At 38.7% G+C, this 19,046-nt stretch overlaps 1 protein-coding gene across 1 annotated transcript; it reads left to right on the top strand.

Annotated features, from left to right (window-relative positions):
• The first annotated feature begins 5,109 nt into the window (after positions 1-5,109).
• Positions 5,110-18,471, top strand: LOC139711206 (ran-specific GTPase-activating protein-like). Its single transcript, XM_071623125.1, has 6 exons — positions 5,110-5,182; positions 9,044-9,171; positions 10,043-10,206; positions 12,236-12,364; positions 12,707-12,772; positions 14,427-18,471. The coding sequence occupies exons 1-6, from the start codon at positions 5,171-5,173 to the stop codon at positions 14,675-14,677; spliced, it is 750 nt and encodes a 249-aa protein (XP_071479226.1). The 5' UTR covers positions 5,110-5,170; the 3' UTR covers positions 14,678-18,471.
• The last annotated feature ends 575 nt before the right edge of the window (positions 18,472-19,046 follow it).

Genomic DNA, 19,046 nt, shown 5'->3' with positions numbered 1-19,046 from the left:
ACTACTGTGAATATGACATATTTCTCTGAGGATTTTTTTTAATTTCATCCCACACAGGCCTTATAAAATAGAAGATCAGTAAAATATATAATAAAGGCAAATATTAGGGAGATACTACTAAATCATGAATGTAAAGATGTATCATTTGTCAAATTATGAACTGGCAAAGTCCACTGAAATTCACCCTGCAAAAAAAGAAAAAAAAATCATGGTGTGCAGGTTTTCAGTGTTACAGATTTGAATTATACTCTACATGATTATGCTCAAACCAATATTTCTCTATGACAGGAATCTGCTAAAAAAGTGGTGTTTTGGAGCTTCATTAAAGTAGTGAATACAAACTCAAACTCGTCTTGTAGTTATTAGCTCAGCTGCATAGATGCCTGTTGTCATGGTGACCAGAAGTGATCCAACATCCAATCAGCTTTCAGCATATCTTTTGTATGCCTTGATTAGTGTCAGTTGATAGTACATCCATATTATGCAATGGTGCCTGAATTAGTAGGTGTAAACTACCATAGGCTTATTTTGTACCATTTAGTTGCAATATGTCTGAATCTTTTTGCTACTACAGATGTTTTACATTCACGTGTGTGAATCATTGTACTGCCTCACTCTGTCATAAAAGCTGATGTATCGGCATGTTTTACGGGAAGACCTTTATTTAACTAACTGTTTTTGAAAATTGCAAAGCAATAGACACACCTTACTATGCTTCTGTCTTCATGAAATGAAAGAATGGAATTTGATTGGATACTGCCAGTCGAAATAAGTAGGATTTGTGTATTCAAGTGATCATTTTTTATTGTATACATATATGCAGAATTTTATCAATGTGTTACCTTTCTGTAGGTAAAAGTGAACTTTTGTTTGATCATTGCATGTAAGATGTTAAAGACTAGATGTTAAAGATTTCAGTGCAATGCCAATGCACTATACTAGCACTGTGTTGATTTTTATCTGTTCATTTGTCTTATTATGTTGTATCAACAATGTCCATATTGCTTTTAATGTTGTATGTCAGTTGATTGGTTATCCTCTCCTTTGAAAGAAATTATGAATGAATTGTTGCATTATGTAAGATGACTGAATGGTGTATTTAATTTGACGAGACTTTGACACGACTCGTGTGAGACCAAAAATGGCTTGCTCTCTCACCAAGGAGGCGACTCCATGGTGACTTCAGAGATGTTTCCAGATAAAATTTTTAAGTATTCATCTGGAACTCACAGAGATGTCGTCACGACATCTCCAAGATGTCCCCTATTGGCCTCTGCAAAATTTACGGAGATGTCTTTGAGACCTCGTGAATGAAATTAGTCTCCATGCCTTGGCCAAAACGTTGACGTTGTGGAGACGTCTCCGCAGCCAACTGGAGACCCGAAAGAGTCTCCGAAAAGTTGAACATGATTGATTTTCTTGCGACTCCCCAGGGACTCGGCTACATTGCAGGAAACATCACGGAGACGTCTCTGCAACTAGGGAGACTCAAGTCGCTACCAGGTCGCCAACTAGTCTCCAGTCCAATGAGATACCTACTTTTAATACTGATATTCAAGACTGTGTCTGTCAGATGCCCTCTTTCCTATAAACTTTCTCCAGTCTCTTCTTTAACTTCACTTTATCCACTAGGCGTTCCCTTGATTTCATTCTCCTTTGAGAAAATAAAATATTGTACATACTAGTAGTAGCAGACCTCCCAACTATTCTGAATTTAGAGGAAAGACTCTGAATTTTGACCATTTCCAGTTCTTGTTTCAGAAGGAGTTTCCTATTTTCTTGATAATTGTACTACACACTCCGATGGAAACTGCTCTTTACTTTTGAGCCAACATCCCTATTTTTCAGTTAGAAAGGTTGGGAGGTCTGTAGTAGTGATGATGGCAATGTGTTTGTTATGATTTATCTTACAGAAAAAAATATTATTTTCGTTGTATATTTTAAATGAGAATCACGTCTGTCAAAAATATTTTGTGTTAGACCTGACTTAAATAACTACATGATCAATGAAGCAATTGAAGATGTACTTACTTATCACAAACACATTCTTTGTTGTGCTTATGTTTATCCAACACTTAATACTGATGTTTGTGGAAGAAGTTCATTTTGCATCATTATTAGAATGATTTTTTGTTAACAGTCTGTTGGCAAACAAAACAAAAAAAAAGATATGTATGTAATGAAGTCTTTAGAAATGGTTTGAGTGATCTTCAAAAAGAAGGGGGAAAAAAAAGATGTGTCTAGTGAATTTTGAATGAGATATCTGTCCAATTTTATTGAAGCTGTCAGTGTGCCATACCTTTTGTCTTTCAAGTTGTTGTATGTACTGAGAATCTGTGTGTCTGTTAGCTACATTGCCTGGAATGCGCATCAATAAAGATTGACAATTGCCATGCAAAAGGTTAAAATGAGTTTTAGTTGGTTGTTGTTTTTGTTTTTGTTTTTGTTTTTGTTTGTTGGGTTTTTTTTTAGTTATAGTTGTACTCCCTGATGACATTGTTTCTCCAGTAGTGATTTGATCGAAAGAAGTGATTGTGGTACGTTGTGGTATGGTGACGGTATATAGAGATATGAGTGTAATTACCAGTAATGGTTAAAGTCATTGCAAGAGCTGTATTTTAGGTGTTTTATATTTTTTTGAAAATTCTTCTGTTTTGTTTTGCTTTTTTCATTCAGATGTGATTGAGAAGGAAGAGCTATCGTGGGGTATTCTAACAATATTGGTCGGTGGGGTGACAAGACCTTATACATATATCTCAAATTATGGTGAAAATCACCTTTTTGTTTTATTTGTCACATAATCAGTTAAATGATGTCCTGACCAATATCCTAGTTGTCTTACCCCCAAAATGAAGCCACCATGGCATGTCAAAGACAAAGACAATCCCATTCATTATAGTGCTTTGGCTGCCATATTTTTTTTTCATTCTCTTAAAGGTGCATGGTCCCGGTGTTTTAGTCAAATGCGTGCGCGGGCGCAAGTTTCCTATAGAGACCTACGCTATTGACTTCTCTGTAGCGCTTACGCTTTGGCCCACTTCCCCGAGTCCGAAGAAGTCCAATCCACTGTAGTCAGTGGTCCGATCACAGTTCGGCTCATGAATCGGCTGAGGGGGATGACAGCTTTAGCAAACTTCTGTTGTGGTGTCATAATAACAAGCACATATGTACGCACCCTGGCATTACTACAGACTGGGCGATGCACAGAGAAGACAATGAAGGCAACGTTACTTAGCAACACCTATGCACTTTACTCTTATGACAGCTCAACTTCGGTAATCTTCGTATCAATGGTAACGGTGATCGGCAGTATCATTAACAGTGCCCTTTACACTAACGGGACTATGCCCCTTTAAAATTTGATATCTGTTAGATACAAAGTTGTGTTGCTCCACCAGCAAATTATGCTTCAAGATAAAACTGGCAAACTGATTCTTAGAAGTTAGAATCTGAAGGTGAGTCATTACACATGCAGCACTGTCATTCTGTGACACATTCATATCAAAATTTAAAGCACCTCTCTCCCTCTCTCTCTTGAAAGCCGATTTATTGTGTTTATTTCCATTTGAGCCTTCATAAGAAGCAATATATTGTATAAATCTTGCATAATAGCTATGAATTGTAGATGATACCTTCACAATGCAAGATAATAATGATGATAATGATAATGACAATGATAATAATAATAATAATAATAATAATAATAATAATAATAATAATAATAATAATATTTGTTATTATTATTATTATTATTATTATCATCATTATTATTATTATTATCATTATCATTATCATCATTATTATCATTATTATTAATAATACTAATAATACTACTAATAATATTAATAATGATAATGATATAATTATCATTATCATTATTATTATTATTATTATTATTATTATCATTATTATTATTATCATTATTATCATCATCATTATCATTATTATTATTGAAACAATAATAACTATATAGCACTTAATACTGGCATTTCTAAGTGCATTGATACAGAAATGTATTCTATTATTACTATTATAAGATTCTTTTATTATTACTGTTGTGACCAAGAGGCTTATTTTCTTCATCATCCCCTACCAGAAGAATTTCCGTCAAGTCAGAGCTTGAAACTTTCATGCAAGTCTCATCCCTCATACCAAAACTCACATCTCAGGGACCTTTCTCACAATCATGCACCTGCCAAGCTTTTTCTCACCCCTCACAAAGTAATCCCCCCCCCCAAAAAAAAAGGAAGCAAATCATTAATAAAAAAATAAACAAACACACACACGTGCACGCGCGAGCGCACATGCACACAAATGAATATATATAGAATTGCAATCACCAAAAGAGTCTATTTACATGTTAAGTGTATATTTTTGGCCTTGACATCTCTGTTGAAATAGAATTTCATCGCAGCTTGTGATTAAATGAAAAGATGACTGGAGTAGGCTGTAATAGTAATGTTATAATGCAAACCTTATGGACAGGTTTATGTGTTGTCTTTACAACTCCTGTGTATACAACTATTAAATATCAGTCATCCAGTTAAACTCAGGAGAAGGAAATCAAACACATTTTTTTTCTTCTTCTTGATGAGATATATATATATCAATCATGATGTACCCACTGCATATATTTGCACTTTTGCTATAGTTCATTCTCTTTCTCTTTCCTCTTCAATTACCCCTCTTATGGTGTAAATCCATGTATTGTACTAAGAATTGCCATTGCACTTTTACTTGTTTGTTTATCTAAGGGGGAAAGACTGGGTGAGACTGCTGTATTTTTCACAGCTTTTAGCTTGTCATATTCGAAGGTAGCAACACGACCGCAGTTTGAAGAGAATACTCCTGTTAACATTACTGCTACTGCAGACTCGTGCTCTAGGTATAATAAATGGTTGATATAAAGTAGACAGTAATTACGTAACTGGCCGCATGAAGGTTTCTTTAACACACTTGTGTACTTCCCCCTCGTTCGGTTCGCGTTTGGCGCCCGAGCTGAACCCCTGTGTTGATTGGCCGCCTTGGCCATAGCGCCAGCGTGAGAGTCACGAATTACGGTCTACTATCTACGTTCCCTTTACGTGTGATCACACTGAGATTACTACGTCATTTCATTCATTCACAACCACAAGAAATACATCTCAAAATCCGAAGTTATCTGTCCAACATGATGGCTGACGTAAGTTAAAATCAATGTATAATATGCACATGTATGTGAGTGTTGATAATGTTTCGAGATTTTTCATTTAGTGCTTTTATCAGACCTATATTAGAAAAAATCATAGGAGCTTGTCAGATTTTAGCGATACCCGATCGGCCATTGCCGATGCTGCGTGGTGTGTGGGGGAACTCCGCGCTTCGTAGCCGATTCCCCGCGAAGTATGTAGTTGCGGGAACAACGTAAATGAATGAATGATAAAAATACTGTGGTAGATCTGTAATAAATAAGGAAATAAAGTGTGTGACTAATGATGTTGGTACACATAGACACTTAAAGACACGACTGAAGACGTTGATAGACTCGTGCCAACAACTGACAAGATAACACGACGCGACTTGGATCTATCTTGTAGACTTTGGCTTCTGTTGCAAGTTGCACTTCTTGTGTCGTGAATATCGAGCGTCGCGTCTGTGTATATTTTACATAGAATGGCAGGCTGTGCCGTGGCTATGCAAACTGTAGATGGGCCATATAAATTTTTGTTTAATTTGGCTTCCCTGCCTTGAAATTACGAATAGTGTGTTGCTTATATTCTATACGAAATGAATGTTGTTTATGTAATTGTATTGTATATCTTTTGTTTTGTAAAAAGCATGTGAAGAAAACAAATGTCTATGCACAGTCTATGCACACTAAAACTAAGGAACTCCCCCGTTGAAAGCTGTGAAATGATAGCCGGGCCGCTGATTGGCTGATCGCCTGGCCGTCCGCTTCCCTGCACAGCGCAGTGTGCGAGATTCACTACTCCATGGATCGGTGTGGTGTACACAATGCCTTGCACTCAACATGCGTGCTTGCCTTCGTGTTACGTAGCGGTTATGGCGGTGACCTCGCTGAAGAGCTCCCGTCAGTACACAACGCTACACAAACCATACAATATGGCGACCAATTTGCATTTTGGTGTTGAGCTTCTTATGTGTGTCGCTCCACACCCGTACATGTCGCTACCATACATATCGCATGTATTGATACACACACACCAACGAACACATCGAACAACTTCACAAATTCACACCTTGAAATCATGTAAAAATATGACTTATCGAATCTCAAACATAACGATAGCTTCACTGAATACATGGTTACACCGAAGGAGGAAAATATTTTGCCAAAAATCGAAAATTTGATGTAAATATGCCGAGTTTGGTATCAAATTGTTTGGCCGATCGCGTTGGAAATCGTCGCACACATATGTTATAACGTTGTGGGAAAATATGTAAATGACGGGGGTAAAGAGCCAATGATGATGCAGCTTCGGTGTAGCTCCCGATTCATGAATGAATAATGACGTCATTGTGATGCGTGCGGGCAGAAGCGAATTGCGCATGGGCGGAGTTCAGGGCACAAGCCATGGTGCTATGTTATGGACAAGAAATGACTGAAATGAATGAATAAGATATCTCTGAGGATGATAGAACTAGCTAACCGTTAGTTCTAACTAACCGTTACATTCCAGCAAGGAGATAATAAAGGGACAAATTAGAAAATGATAAAGGGATAAGTAAATCGCATTGCACGACAAAAGTAAATTTATATATTAGCTCTATAGGTTGAATTTACCATCTTTCACTCGAAATGAAAACTCCCAAGTATCAGTCACGTCTGCTGTTAATTGACAACTGTATATTATATTGTGAGGTAGTCAGATGGGAGTGATGAAGACAGGACACTACAAAATGTCAATACCCTTTGTAAGTGGGTGTAAAAGTTGATATTTTTTGCAGTGTTGAAATTTTCGTGCATTTCATGCAACCAGAAACTAGAGTGTCCCGGTTTGCGGCTGCATAAGGGTTTTTCCACTCTGAAACGCATACTACTTGCAAATTGCTTTAACCCAGGTTATATCATAGAGGTTGACCACTTACCAATTTACATTGTTGTCACCATCGCAAGACCAATGTCCATCGCGATAATAAATAAAGACCACGGCCACGATCCGGTACAGCGTCCGCCAGTTCACGACCGTGATAGTTCGGTTCCAGCCTCGTGTACAATTCCTATGCGATACGTGCGTGCTCCAAGATTTTCTGCTGAACGCCTTCATTTGGCTCACGAACATTGCTTAAGCGCCAAGTCCCATTGCGAAAGCATGTGAAAAAGGCTGGCGCGCGTGCACTGACCACGAATAGGGATTGCAGTTGTGGCGGTGTTACTGTTGTCTTCTGTTTTTTGTATTTTAACGATCGTAACATCCACTTCCGGGAAAAAATGGCAGCCCACATCGGCTTGTGAAAGTTCTATTTCTATGTGAGGACATGTATTCAAAATCAATGAACATCAGGAAAATGACAAAAATCCAGTTTCTTAGACCCCTTGTTCCTTAACTGTGATGTTCAGAAGTACCGGTACCGAAAATGAAATTTTGGATGCGAGATGTTGTCATTTTGGTGAGAATATTTCTTTTTGTTTGGAGATTTTGCCCATGTCATCGGTTGATTTTTGTAGATTAGCGCTGTGTTAGTGAATGTGTGGTATACATGTTTATAGAATGGGTAGCGAGAATCCTGCGATCTCATTGGTCGAGAACTATGTGTTGATTTTTACTGGCCGCACGCTGAGTCACAGTGGTAAACATGTTATCGCGCACTTGTAGCAAGAGTACCCGTACTTGTAACAAAGGTTCGCGCACTTAGTAAGCGTTCGCGCACTCAGTACGAGACGCCTATTGGCTAAAACAACCATGCATCAGTATTTACTGATGCATGGCTGGCTGTGCGTCCAGTAAAAACTGATGCATGGTTTTCGAGCTCTCGTCTATGCCAAGCCAAAAGGAAATGCATCCAGTAATTTTGTCATCGGGTAACATGATAGGAAAATGGGTTTTTGGCAAGAAAATTACCCATTCTATAAATCAGATGACGCACATGTCTTTTCGTGCGTCAGTCGGAATATAGTGTGCATGCGGTAATATGGAATTTAGCCTAAACCCACTCGGCTTCGCCTCGTGGGTTAAGCATTCCATAGTTACCTTATGCAGGGCTGCACACTAACCCATTTTTTCTACTGGTCCAGTCTGTCTTTCAGACCAGTAGGTACCCAGTTTTTTTCACGTTTTACTGGTCCAATCCTGAAAAAGTTAGTGGTCCGACAGTCATTTTCACTGGTCAGGGACCATCAGACCAGTACCAGTGTGCAGCATTGCCGTATGCACACAATTCCGACTGACGCACTCAGACCTGTGCGTCATTTATACATTGTATAGAGTGTGTCGCTGTGTTCAGCGTTATATTACCAAATATGCTGTAGTGGCCGCAAACCGGCGCCTGGCCGCAAACTGAGACATTTACTCGAGAGCGAAAATAAAAGCACACAAATTATTTTGCTTGCCATATGTTCCAGTAGCTGATGTCTTTATTGTCTTGGTGAGCATGCCTGTACAGTGGCAGGGCGATCGTTAACGACCCCGTTAACTGTACAGGCATACTAACCTAGAAACATTAAATTGCACATTACTTGAATATGAAACCATTCTGAAGCAAATAATTTTCACACAACAATAGATATATAATGCAGGGTTCGAAATTGGCGATGGTCCGCTGGCCATTGGCCACCCAAAATCATGTCGGACTAGCTAAAAATCATAAAATTCTGAAGTAGCTAGTCCGTCTGGCTAGCCAAAATATTGCTTCAGTGTCAAAATTGATTCTAAGTAGTCCGCCTGGCTAGTTAAAAAAAAAGTTAAGTGCGACCCCTGTAATGTACTCTTAAATGAATCCCACAAGGATTGGAACAATCATCCCCAAGCATTCCCACTGATTCCCACTGATCAGTTACTAGCCATCCCCTTTAATGTTTCGGTATCTGTCCATTTTCTTTCAGCAACCACAACAGCAACCACAACAAGTGGAGGAGACGCCAAGTCCCGAGATTTACTTCGAGCCCATTGTGAAGCTGAAGCCAGTGGAAGTGAAAACCCTGGAAGAAGATGAGGAGGAGCTGTTTAAAATGTGAGCATCTAATGGTTATAAAAGTCTTTCTTTCTTTGGCGGAGGGGGGGGGGGGTTGTGGCTTCAATGTGTATCAGACATTGTACAAATCACTATCACAAGGCATGGTCACATTGACACAAGGAATCTCAATTTCGTTGGGGGTGCTGTTTCAAGTTTTCATTTCAGTTGTTTTCCAGATATTATAGCGAATGATGGATCAGAAATACAGACTACAAAAGCGAAATCAGATCAGTTGGGGGGGGGGGGGGATTACACATGCCAACTGCTGATGACTCACATTGGAGCAATAAATTGTGCTGGGGGTAACAGCAATCTCTGGAATTTCAAGGCAAAATGGGGAGAAAGGGGTGAATTAGTCCTGGAGGAGAAAAGAGGACTCACTTATCCAATTAACTGGATATTGAGACCAGCACTTAGTAGAAATCTCTTGAATACTAATGTGTGATTGCAAAAGTCATAATATCTTTGGCCTTGTGTGACCTTGTCACTATACTTTTGACTACAGCACACTAAATGCATTACCTAGCTATGTGTACTAGACCTCGCAAGTAGGAAAGCCAACTATATTTTACTTGCTTGACAGAGAGCTTTTGGGGGGCTTGGCAATAGGAAAATTGTTTGTTGGCTGTTATTATCTTCTTCTTCTTGTTTTTTTTAGGGGGGTTTAGTGCCTATAATGATCACTCATCTGTTTGTAATATCAAATCACATGTTAATTTTGGTGCATGTGAAAAGTCACGTGCATATTGTTTTGCTACAAATTTACCAAACACAAATTCAGTGTTAAACTCTATTGAGATGTAGCACACCAAGGCTGCTTCATTTTAAAAAAATGGTTGTCATTTTTATGCCTCTCTTTTTGCTGCAGGAGAGCCAAATTGTACCGTTATGCCAACGAGGAGAGCCCCGCAGAGTGGAAGGAGAGAGGGACCGGGGAGATCAAACTACTGAAGAGGAAGGACGACACGGAGGGCAAAGTGAGGATACTCATGAGGCGAGACAAGACGTTCAAGATCTGTGCCAACCATTACAGTAAGTCTTGAGGATGCTGGCCTGCGAGGGCGATAGTTGAACTCCGATTGCATGGAGTATGAAGATTTTGATTGTGTACTGTATAAGCTGTTGTTTTTGTGAGGGTTTACATTTTCGGGAATTTCGCAAGTCGCAGTTGGACTGCGGATTTGACATGTGAAAATGTCATCATGGGCTAAGGTAATAATGCGCTTATGATGGCCTCCATGTCAAAGCGCGAAAATGTCTGTTCCCCCATTCTTGAAAATATCTGTATTCGAAAATAACGGCATATACAGTAAATGGTGCATGACATATTATGTAGAACACCAGATGTGAGATATTGAACACATTCGGACACATGCATGTTGAAGGTATGCCTTCTTTGGGTCGTTTTAGTTCAGGGGCTACATCTAAACCATGAATTTGATTTATGCTACCTAACCTGTGAATATGGGGCCAAGATATGCCTGTCTTTATTTCCTTTGGAAGGAAGATGTGTGAATGTTTATGCCTGTGTGGAATAGCTTTGCAGTCATAGACCTGTAACTCCTTCCTTGTTTTAGCACTAAGAATGGCCACATACATTTTATGTCAAATTTTAATTTCTTTTCCATTTGCATTTATATGTATGAGAGTCTTTCTGTCACCTTGGGGATTATCAGCTGTTAGTGTTGATTTTGGGGTCCTTTATATTTCATTTCATTTATTCATTTCCAACAATGCAGAACATTAACATACATAAAATAACACAATATCAATACAATGTAGTAATGAAAAAAAAATAAGACAACGACAAGAAAAGAATAGGTTGGTGACTATATGGTATTCATGTCGCATGAGTGCATTGATGGTAAACGTGCAAAATTCACATGGTATATTGATTGATGAGGTCGATCTGTTCAGAGAGAGGTTACTGAAAACTCCCTATAAAGCACTCAAACGAGTGAAAGGGAGATATCAAAAGTGATTGAAGTTTCACTCATTGCAAAGATCGTCTATAGTTAGGAATAAAATGGAAAAGAAAAGATTGAGTTGAAGTGGTATACTAAGGTGTGCAAATGCAAGCCACTTTCTGGGAGGTGAAGTTGTGACTTTCTCACACTGATGATCCATCATGACTAATTATCTATGTATGGCTCATTGTCTTGTGTTTGTCTTTACTCTATGAGTCACAATTTAGAGGCACCTTAAGCAAATTGTTCTTATCTTGGAATCCCCACCATGCTCGCTGTTACAAAGTGAGAGTTCTTCCAGTTGCTCCAATGGGGCTTTGGATAACAGCACCATACTTTCAATAGGGAAACATCCATTCATATCACTCGCCCAACAGTTGAGTTGTATTTGCCCTTGGAAATTGCATCATGGCACACTGCCTTGATTAGATTTTTGTCAGGCACTCCTACTTTTTCAGATTATCCTCATTGCAAGACTTTCAGAAGAATTTTAAGATAAGCAGTCTCAACATCAAACTAGATTATAATTTCCTGCAGGTATCTTTGCAAAAACCAAGCCTTTCCAGCTTGTAAGTCAGTTCTCTGTACAGGAGAATGAATTATCAAATTTGCATTGCATGTTGGCATGCCCCAAATGACTCACCTTAAAGTACAGTACACTTAAATTTCCTGATGTTTGCACATCTTTAAAAGTAACCTTGTACATGAACGGTTGGACAATCATAGTATATATACTGCTTATGTATGATTGATTTGGAAAATGGTTTGGAAAATTTGTTAACTCGATTAGTAACAATATATGTGCATGTAGTAAAAATAATAAAGGGTAATTTCAATGACACCTGCAGAGGTAATTTGGGAATGGTGAATATGTCATTTCTAAACAATATTAGTGCTCTTATTTAATTTAAGAAGATACTGGATACCATCTGTTAGTTCCTATCTTAATCATGAACTGTCAAATATCAGTTATGCTCCTTGTCTTGTAAATGTCAGTGAGCAAACACAGAGAGAAGAAAATGTCAGGGTTATGATTACAACTTCTACTGCAACATTCAACATCTTCTCCCTCCACCCCTTCTCCCCCTGCTCAGTTTCCCTGAAAATGGACTTGAAGCCCAACTGCGGTAGCGACAAGGCCTTTGTCTGGCACACACAGGCTGACTTCGCAGATGAGAAGCCCAAGCCGGAGACGCTAGCCATCAAGTTTGCAAATGCAGAAAGTGAGTGTGCTGAAGCTCTGTTTCATTTGGAAGCAGCTTCTGTTACAGCACGTAGGAGAGCTGGAAATTATAGATTTTTTAACATATTTCTGCACACTGGACTAGATGTTTTAGTGTTTTAGTACAAGAGTTAAATTACTCATTAATTCTTTCGAAACAACAGGACTTTATACATACTGCTTTTTCAATGGGTTCAATAACTTGCATAAGTATTGTGTAAGGCCTCTTTCCCCAACAAAAAAGAAAGAGAGAAAAAAAAAAAGAAAACATGTTGGATTAGAATTTATCAGTGACAGCCGATAAGATGTCTTTGATTGATTTGTTTGTCTCTCTTTTGATCAGATGCAAAGAAATTCAAAGAGAAGGTCGACGAGTGCCAGGAAGAACTGCGCAAGTACAACGAATCAGGTAAGGATGATCCGCATGATTTATTGATTGATGACTTCTGTGATAACATGTTAGTTTGGAATTCATGTGTAATCTATTCTTAAAGTGATTTCGGTTTTTGTATCCTTCTGACTGTAATGATGCACTGAAAATACAGGCAAACCTCTTTATAATAAATACAAGATTTCATTATTGCAAAAAGATTTTCCTGGTATAGATTTTTCAACGTGCATTTCTGTGACACAATTTGCTTGCTATGCTGAGCCGATATCGTAAACACATTTTTGAAGACTTTGTTTAAGTTTGAGAGGATTTCATCAGTGAAACCGTCATCACTTCCTTTAATTATGCTTCATCACAACAAGATTGAAAGTATTGGGGGAAAACTTGACATCTAAACATGCTTTGAGAACTCTCGACCAGGCACACACCTTGTACGTATTTGGTAACACATCCACAAACGGGAGGTGCGTTTTTTTCACCTCATCACACACAAAGTAGGGAGGCAACACTCGCTTTGCAGCGTCTGGAAGTTTTGAGACTATAGCATGCAGTATACAGCATGCTATCTTCTCATGTTATGCCCATAGTTGTAGGAGAGACTGACTCTGTTTCTTTGGCTATGATGAAGGACGTTCCACTCCCACATGGATACTGTAAAACATGATATATTCGTGGCATGAATTTTTCGCGGATTGGAGCCGACGGCTTTTTTTGCGGCATGAAATTTTCGCGAAATGCCACTGGCATTCAATGCATTGTGTAGACAAGAATTTTTGCGTGCATTTTGATTTCGCGAATCTTGGCGCTCGCGAAATTTGCGAAATTCAAATGCATGCAAACATTCCTCGTTTTTAAGTAGTAAGAATCCATAGAAAGTTTGTCATTGGAAACAAGTAGAACATATCCACGCCCATCTCCCTATCTCTCTCTCGTTCTCTCTTCCCCCTACCCCTTCCACAAGATGTTACAGTCGTAGACCCACAGATAAACTTGATATTTATACTTAATAGGCGGGCATTTTCACTATGATTATACAAATAAACATGTTTACAAATTTACTCTTCAAAATATCATGTATTTGAGAGAAGCATATGCTATTAAACTGGATGTCTCTCTCGAATGCAACTGGGGCTTGATATTATCACGATTGTTTTTGGTCCCATGTGTGTGTATTAATGTAGCACCAGATGGGCATCTGTTTGAATGAGAAAATTGGTCCGGTCGCAAGTATCTCGTAACAAGGTTTACCTTAATGTGCTCTGCTGAAACTAAAATTGATATTGCCAGTATTTTGTATTCTGAAAAGTACAGGCCTGATGTTCAGATTAATCTTTTCTATGTATCTTGCCAGTAGGAGCACTGATTTACGTGACATGTCCACACATATTCAAATGTAACCAGATGTGCTGGCCACTGTCCATATCAAGAATACAAACAATAATGTTATGATTTTGATCTTCCATATCAAAGAAAATGACAGTGCCTTTTCAACGGCCAATAACTTATGAAAAATTTGAAGATTACAGAACAGCAGTGTACTGTGCTAATAATTTTTCTGCACAGTTTGCTTTTCTCAAAATGAATCCATTTGCCAAGTAGTGATATATGTGCATCTATATATTGTACTACGTACACACTTACCAGACTAGGAAATCTTTTTTTGGCCCACCAGATGACGAAAAGGAGGACGACATGCCAGAAAATGCATCCAAGGAGACGGACAAGTCCAAACAGGAAGCTGACGATGTCGCCGAGAAGCTGGGCGGCATGACGGTCAACGACGCAGACAAGAAGGACGGGTCCGAGAAGAAGGACGAGGCGAAAGAAGGCGCGGAGAAGGAAAAGGAGAAGAAGGAGGAGAGCACGGCGGATCCTGCCAAGGCTGGCTCGGAAGGAAAAGGAGATGCCAAGGAGGAATCTTGAGGATGGCTTTCTAGTTATCACTGGGGTGATTGTAGGGACGTCCTTCAAAAAAAAATTTTATCATCAGAGCAGTTTATTAGGGGAAACAAAAAACGACACGGAGACTCTGTGGTGGAGAGCGTTCTGGAAGGAGAGGAGATGTCTTCACCAGTCACTGGGCGGCTGTGTGGCAGGGACAACGCAAAAAAAAATTAATTATGCAAGGTTGATTCCTATTTATTTCTTCTTTGTGGCTGGCTCTCATCCCAGAGAAAAGTCGGTGGGTGGCCGAGGAGGGGGAGTGAACGTCATGGAAGTGTCTGACGTACGTCCCATGCTGACCCCCAGACTGTTTGCAGTGAGAGTACCCTTGCAGTCAAATGAACTATCTGAAGCCTTGTCGTTGTGATAGTATATAATGCCTCCACTAACATCAACATGTCATCCTCTTAAATGGACTTAGGCTTGTTTGCAGAAAACAAAATGTAGTATTTGTATCTGTCGTCCGACGGAGAAACTGGAAACAAACTTGAAATTTTGATATAATCCGATCCAAAGTCTCATTGCCACAGATACTGATACATCAGGATTAATGTGAGGTTTAATACTAATAAGATTGAAAGAGAAATTGTCTGAGAATATGTGTTGTAAACTTTAAAATTATAGAAAAGTTGCATTGAACCAAGAATGAGCAAAGTTAATTCTTTTCTATGTTGTATGGTGAGACAAATGTGAGGACAATTTTAATTTCATCGTGAGATGCAATTTGGTCTTGGGGAATAGGATATACCTGCCTCTGTGTGGGATCTAGATGAAAGGGAATACCACAGCTATTCACTTATCGCTGTGAGCATAAAGCTTTGCAGTATGCTGTTTTCGTCATGATATCTGTAAAGAAACAAACAACAACATATTTATCTTGTTTTTCTTCCTTGCTTCTTGTAAAGGCATTTCATGTGGCTCTGTAATTGTTGCAGTATGTTGCACATTACACTATACCATGGTATGATGATTGAACACACATCTGTTTCTGTGAGTCCATTGTCGCCTCTCGCAGATGATGCCACGGGCAATTTTGCATTTGCTGAAGCAGCTGAGCTTCATCTGTATCTTGCTCATTGGTAGATTGTTCTGCATTATTTGTGAAGAATGTTTTTTTGGGAAAAAAAGATGATCTTGTTGTATTCCTCAGGGTATAAATTGTGTAAAGGTCATTGGACAATTTGCCACAAATAACTTTGTGACTGTAGTAAATGCAGAGCACCTCTTTTTTACCCGTGGCAGATGATGAGTATTAACACGCATTGTAGGATGACAGGTATATAGTTGTAAGGATAAAACTATAATTAAGGTGAAGAAGATACCAAGCTACTTTGCGAACAGAAAAATAGAAAGTGCAACCCTTGATAGAAAAAATAAGATAAATGCTGCATGAAGAATAGCTGGGAGTTAGTCGGTGATATTGATTGACGTCTTTGGTGTGTGTCAGAATTTATGACCTTTTCTTACTAAACTTTCTTGATTCAGCCTCATTAGAATTTATCAAATTGACATCACCTTCTTATGGTATTGCCTTGAATGGGCAATGATGATAAAGTATAACATTATCTTGATTGTTGTTTTCTCTGGGCATTGACAGTGAGATTGTTCCTCCATATCATTTGAAGATCGTAGAACCATTCAGTAGTGTGAACCTTTGCAGGATTGAATATGGATTGACTCGTTTGCATGTATGGATTGCGCATGTCTCTTCTTCTTTTTTTAGGACCGGACTGCTCGTAAAGTCATTCCAGGCTGTTTTGTCTTTCACCCCATTCAGCGGTATTTCGGTTTCAAGGGAAAATTTGAGTGTGTGTGAACAGAATGAAATTAAATCTGTACGAGGAGCTCTTAACTACTAGTCCTTCACTGTATAACCTGTCCTACAAATTTCTTAGAGCCATACGCACCCTTCCAAGAAGTGGGTGAGGCATGCAGTCAGTGCACTCAGAATTTGTTGGCAAGAAACTGGAGAAGATCTTGCTGGGGTGTAAAAATCGTCGGTGAATGGTGGAAGTCCCGATTCACTTTTTAAACAGCAGGCAAACCACTCCCAACAGAAATTAATTTATGCTTGAATCAATTTCCAATTTTTTTTTCTTATCCTTCCAGATAATCTTTTTATTACGTTGCCTGTTTCTGAAAATGGGAGCAAGGAATATTGAAGAAAAAAAGAAACAAACAGAGAGGCGGGATGGGGATTGTCAACTTTGCGTTGTTTCTCAGTCCTGTGTAGGAAGTGGGTAATGTTTACATCCAGTGTTTATTTACTGCTGTTGGGGTTGTTGATACGACAGACACACTGATGACATGACAATCTTGCTCGATTTTGACTAGATGTGATATGTTTTTGAACATTTTAGTTGAGATGATAAAACCCATGCTTGTATAACGGAAACAGCATTGCACATATCCTAAATTCGAAGGGTTGAAGAAACTGCCTTCCTCTGTCATGTTTTTTTTTTTTTTTTTTTTAACCAGATGCTGTTCTGGTATGGTGTAGGCAGAAAAGTTGCATTGCATTTTTAAGTTACTGTTGTACTGTTATTAACATGATATGAAATAAGTTTTGTTAATGTTTACTTATAAAGGCTGCCATCTACAAAACCAAATAACAAGAAAGAATAACATATTTGTGATTTGCTGCAGTAAACTCACTTTTGGGAACAATGCTGACAATTTTTTTTCCCCTTCTGCTTTGAAGCTATGCTCTATTTTTTCTATGCAACCTAGATGCAACAAGTAATACATTTCAGATATTAAATGTTCATAGTTATAAAGAGTTTAGACTCCCAGATTTCACCATGATACAAAGTTGATACAAGGTCACAAAGTTACATGTGGTGGTGTTCCCTGTCAACTGTAAACAAGGAGTGATTTTCTCTCACCCATAACCAGATCTGTGCAGTTGTCTAAACGAACAGCTAATTCTCGTAATATTTTAGTGGAGTCTTGAAAGTAATGTACCTGGTAGACGTCTGTGGCAAATGTTTTAGTCCGAAGGGAAGGGAAGGGACAGTAAACCAGTGCCTACGAAGAAGCAATTGCCGTTTTCGCTTCTGCTCCTGCTTGTGCCCCCCCCTTCGCATACCCACAGCAAATTTGAATCTCAGGGGCTGTTAGAATGCCAGGAAAACTGACAACATAGTTTCTTTTGACAATGTCACCAAGTGGTTACCAGTATAGTACTATAATTAGTTGACTCGAGATAAAAGGTATTTTTATCTTGAGATGAGGGCTCTGATCGTCAAATTTGAGCAGCTATTTTAATTTGTAAAATGTTACTGTTGTTGCAAGTGTTATTTGTGTCAATGCAAAGGAATAGGAATCATAATTGTCAAGTTTACGAGCCATATAGGTGGAGCAAGATTGAAATTTCCCCTTGCAAGTTTTGTTGTCCCTCTTCTTCAGCGACCTTGCACTCCCGAGCTTGTAGGGATTCCGTGAACTTGTGTTTTAATGTCAGTAGATGTTTTCTATCCATGATCTTACACTGTTGTGACCATTCCATCCATTGCGTTTTAAAGCAGGTAAAGACGAATGTCTCAAGTATCAAATGCAGGTTTCATAGTAAATTAGGGAGCCGCACTTTGTCCATCTGATGGAATACATTGAGTTACTTCCATGAAAGTATTTGTCTCTTTTTTATGCCTCCGCCTGAAGGGTGGCGGAGGCATTATTTTGTCTGTTTAATTGTAATGCACAGAATTGTTAAGCACCAGTATCTCCTGTGTTTCAAAAATTTTCAGCCGATACCATTAACAAGCCATCTTGAAGCCGGCATGAGTAATATTAATGCAATTACATGCAAGACATGCTTACTGTCCTCATTCAAATATGATTTTTTTTTCTTCTGTTACTTGTCAAGTTTTGATTTAAAGTGCAAGACATTCTTATCATTAAAATAACAATATTCCAGTAAGGTGTTCATGGCTGTACTTGTATACACAGTGTATGAGTTTGTGGGATGTGTGGAATGGTTACAGAGAAGCTCAAACACACCATTAGAATTTCATTAAATTATATTACATGTGGTATGGAACCTATTGAGTACAGCAGTGTGACATCATAGCCATTCATTGCCATGGGAACTGGTCGTAAGTAACCTCATCATGTACCCTAAAAATGTCGGCGAACACAAAAGGTGCCGTCAGTGCTCATATTGATTCCAACCCACTGCTCAGAGCCTTGTGTCAGGATATCTTGTTTAGAACCAGCACTAATGTTCTAACAACTTAAAGGGTGTGTACAGTTCTGGTTGAGGTGAGGATTTAGCTTTGAATGTTTTGCAAGATATTCAGAAACCACTCTATGAGATGTCAAAGAGCATGCAATTCCATGGGGTATCAAA

The sequence above is a fragment of the Diadema antillarum genome, unplaced genomic scaffold (genome assembly GCF_040938485.1).
Source record: "Diadema antillarum isolate AM-2024a unplaced genomic scaffold, OU_Dant_1.0 seq00001625_RagTag, whole genome shotgun sequence".
Lineage (NCBI taxonomy): Eukaryota > Metazoa > Echinodermata > Echinoidea > Diadematoida > Diadematidae > Diadema > Diadema antillarum.
Note: the sequence above shows the minus strand (reverse complement) of the source record. Positions and strands in the feature narration are given on the sequence as shown.

Coding starts and splice junctions, on each gene's coding strand:
- LOC139711206 (XM_071623125.1), top strand. Junction 10,207..12,235: donor GATCTGTGCCAACCATTACA/GTAAGTCTTGAG, acceptor CCCCCTGCTCAG/TTTCCCTGAAAATGGACTTG. Junction 12,773..14,426: donor GCGCAAGTACAACGAATCAG/GTAAGGATGATC, acceptor TTGGCCCACCAG/ATGACGAAAAGGAGGACGAC.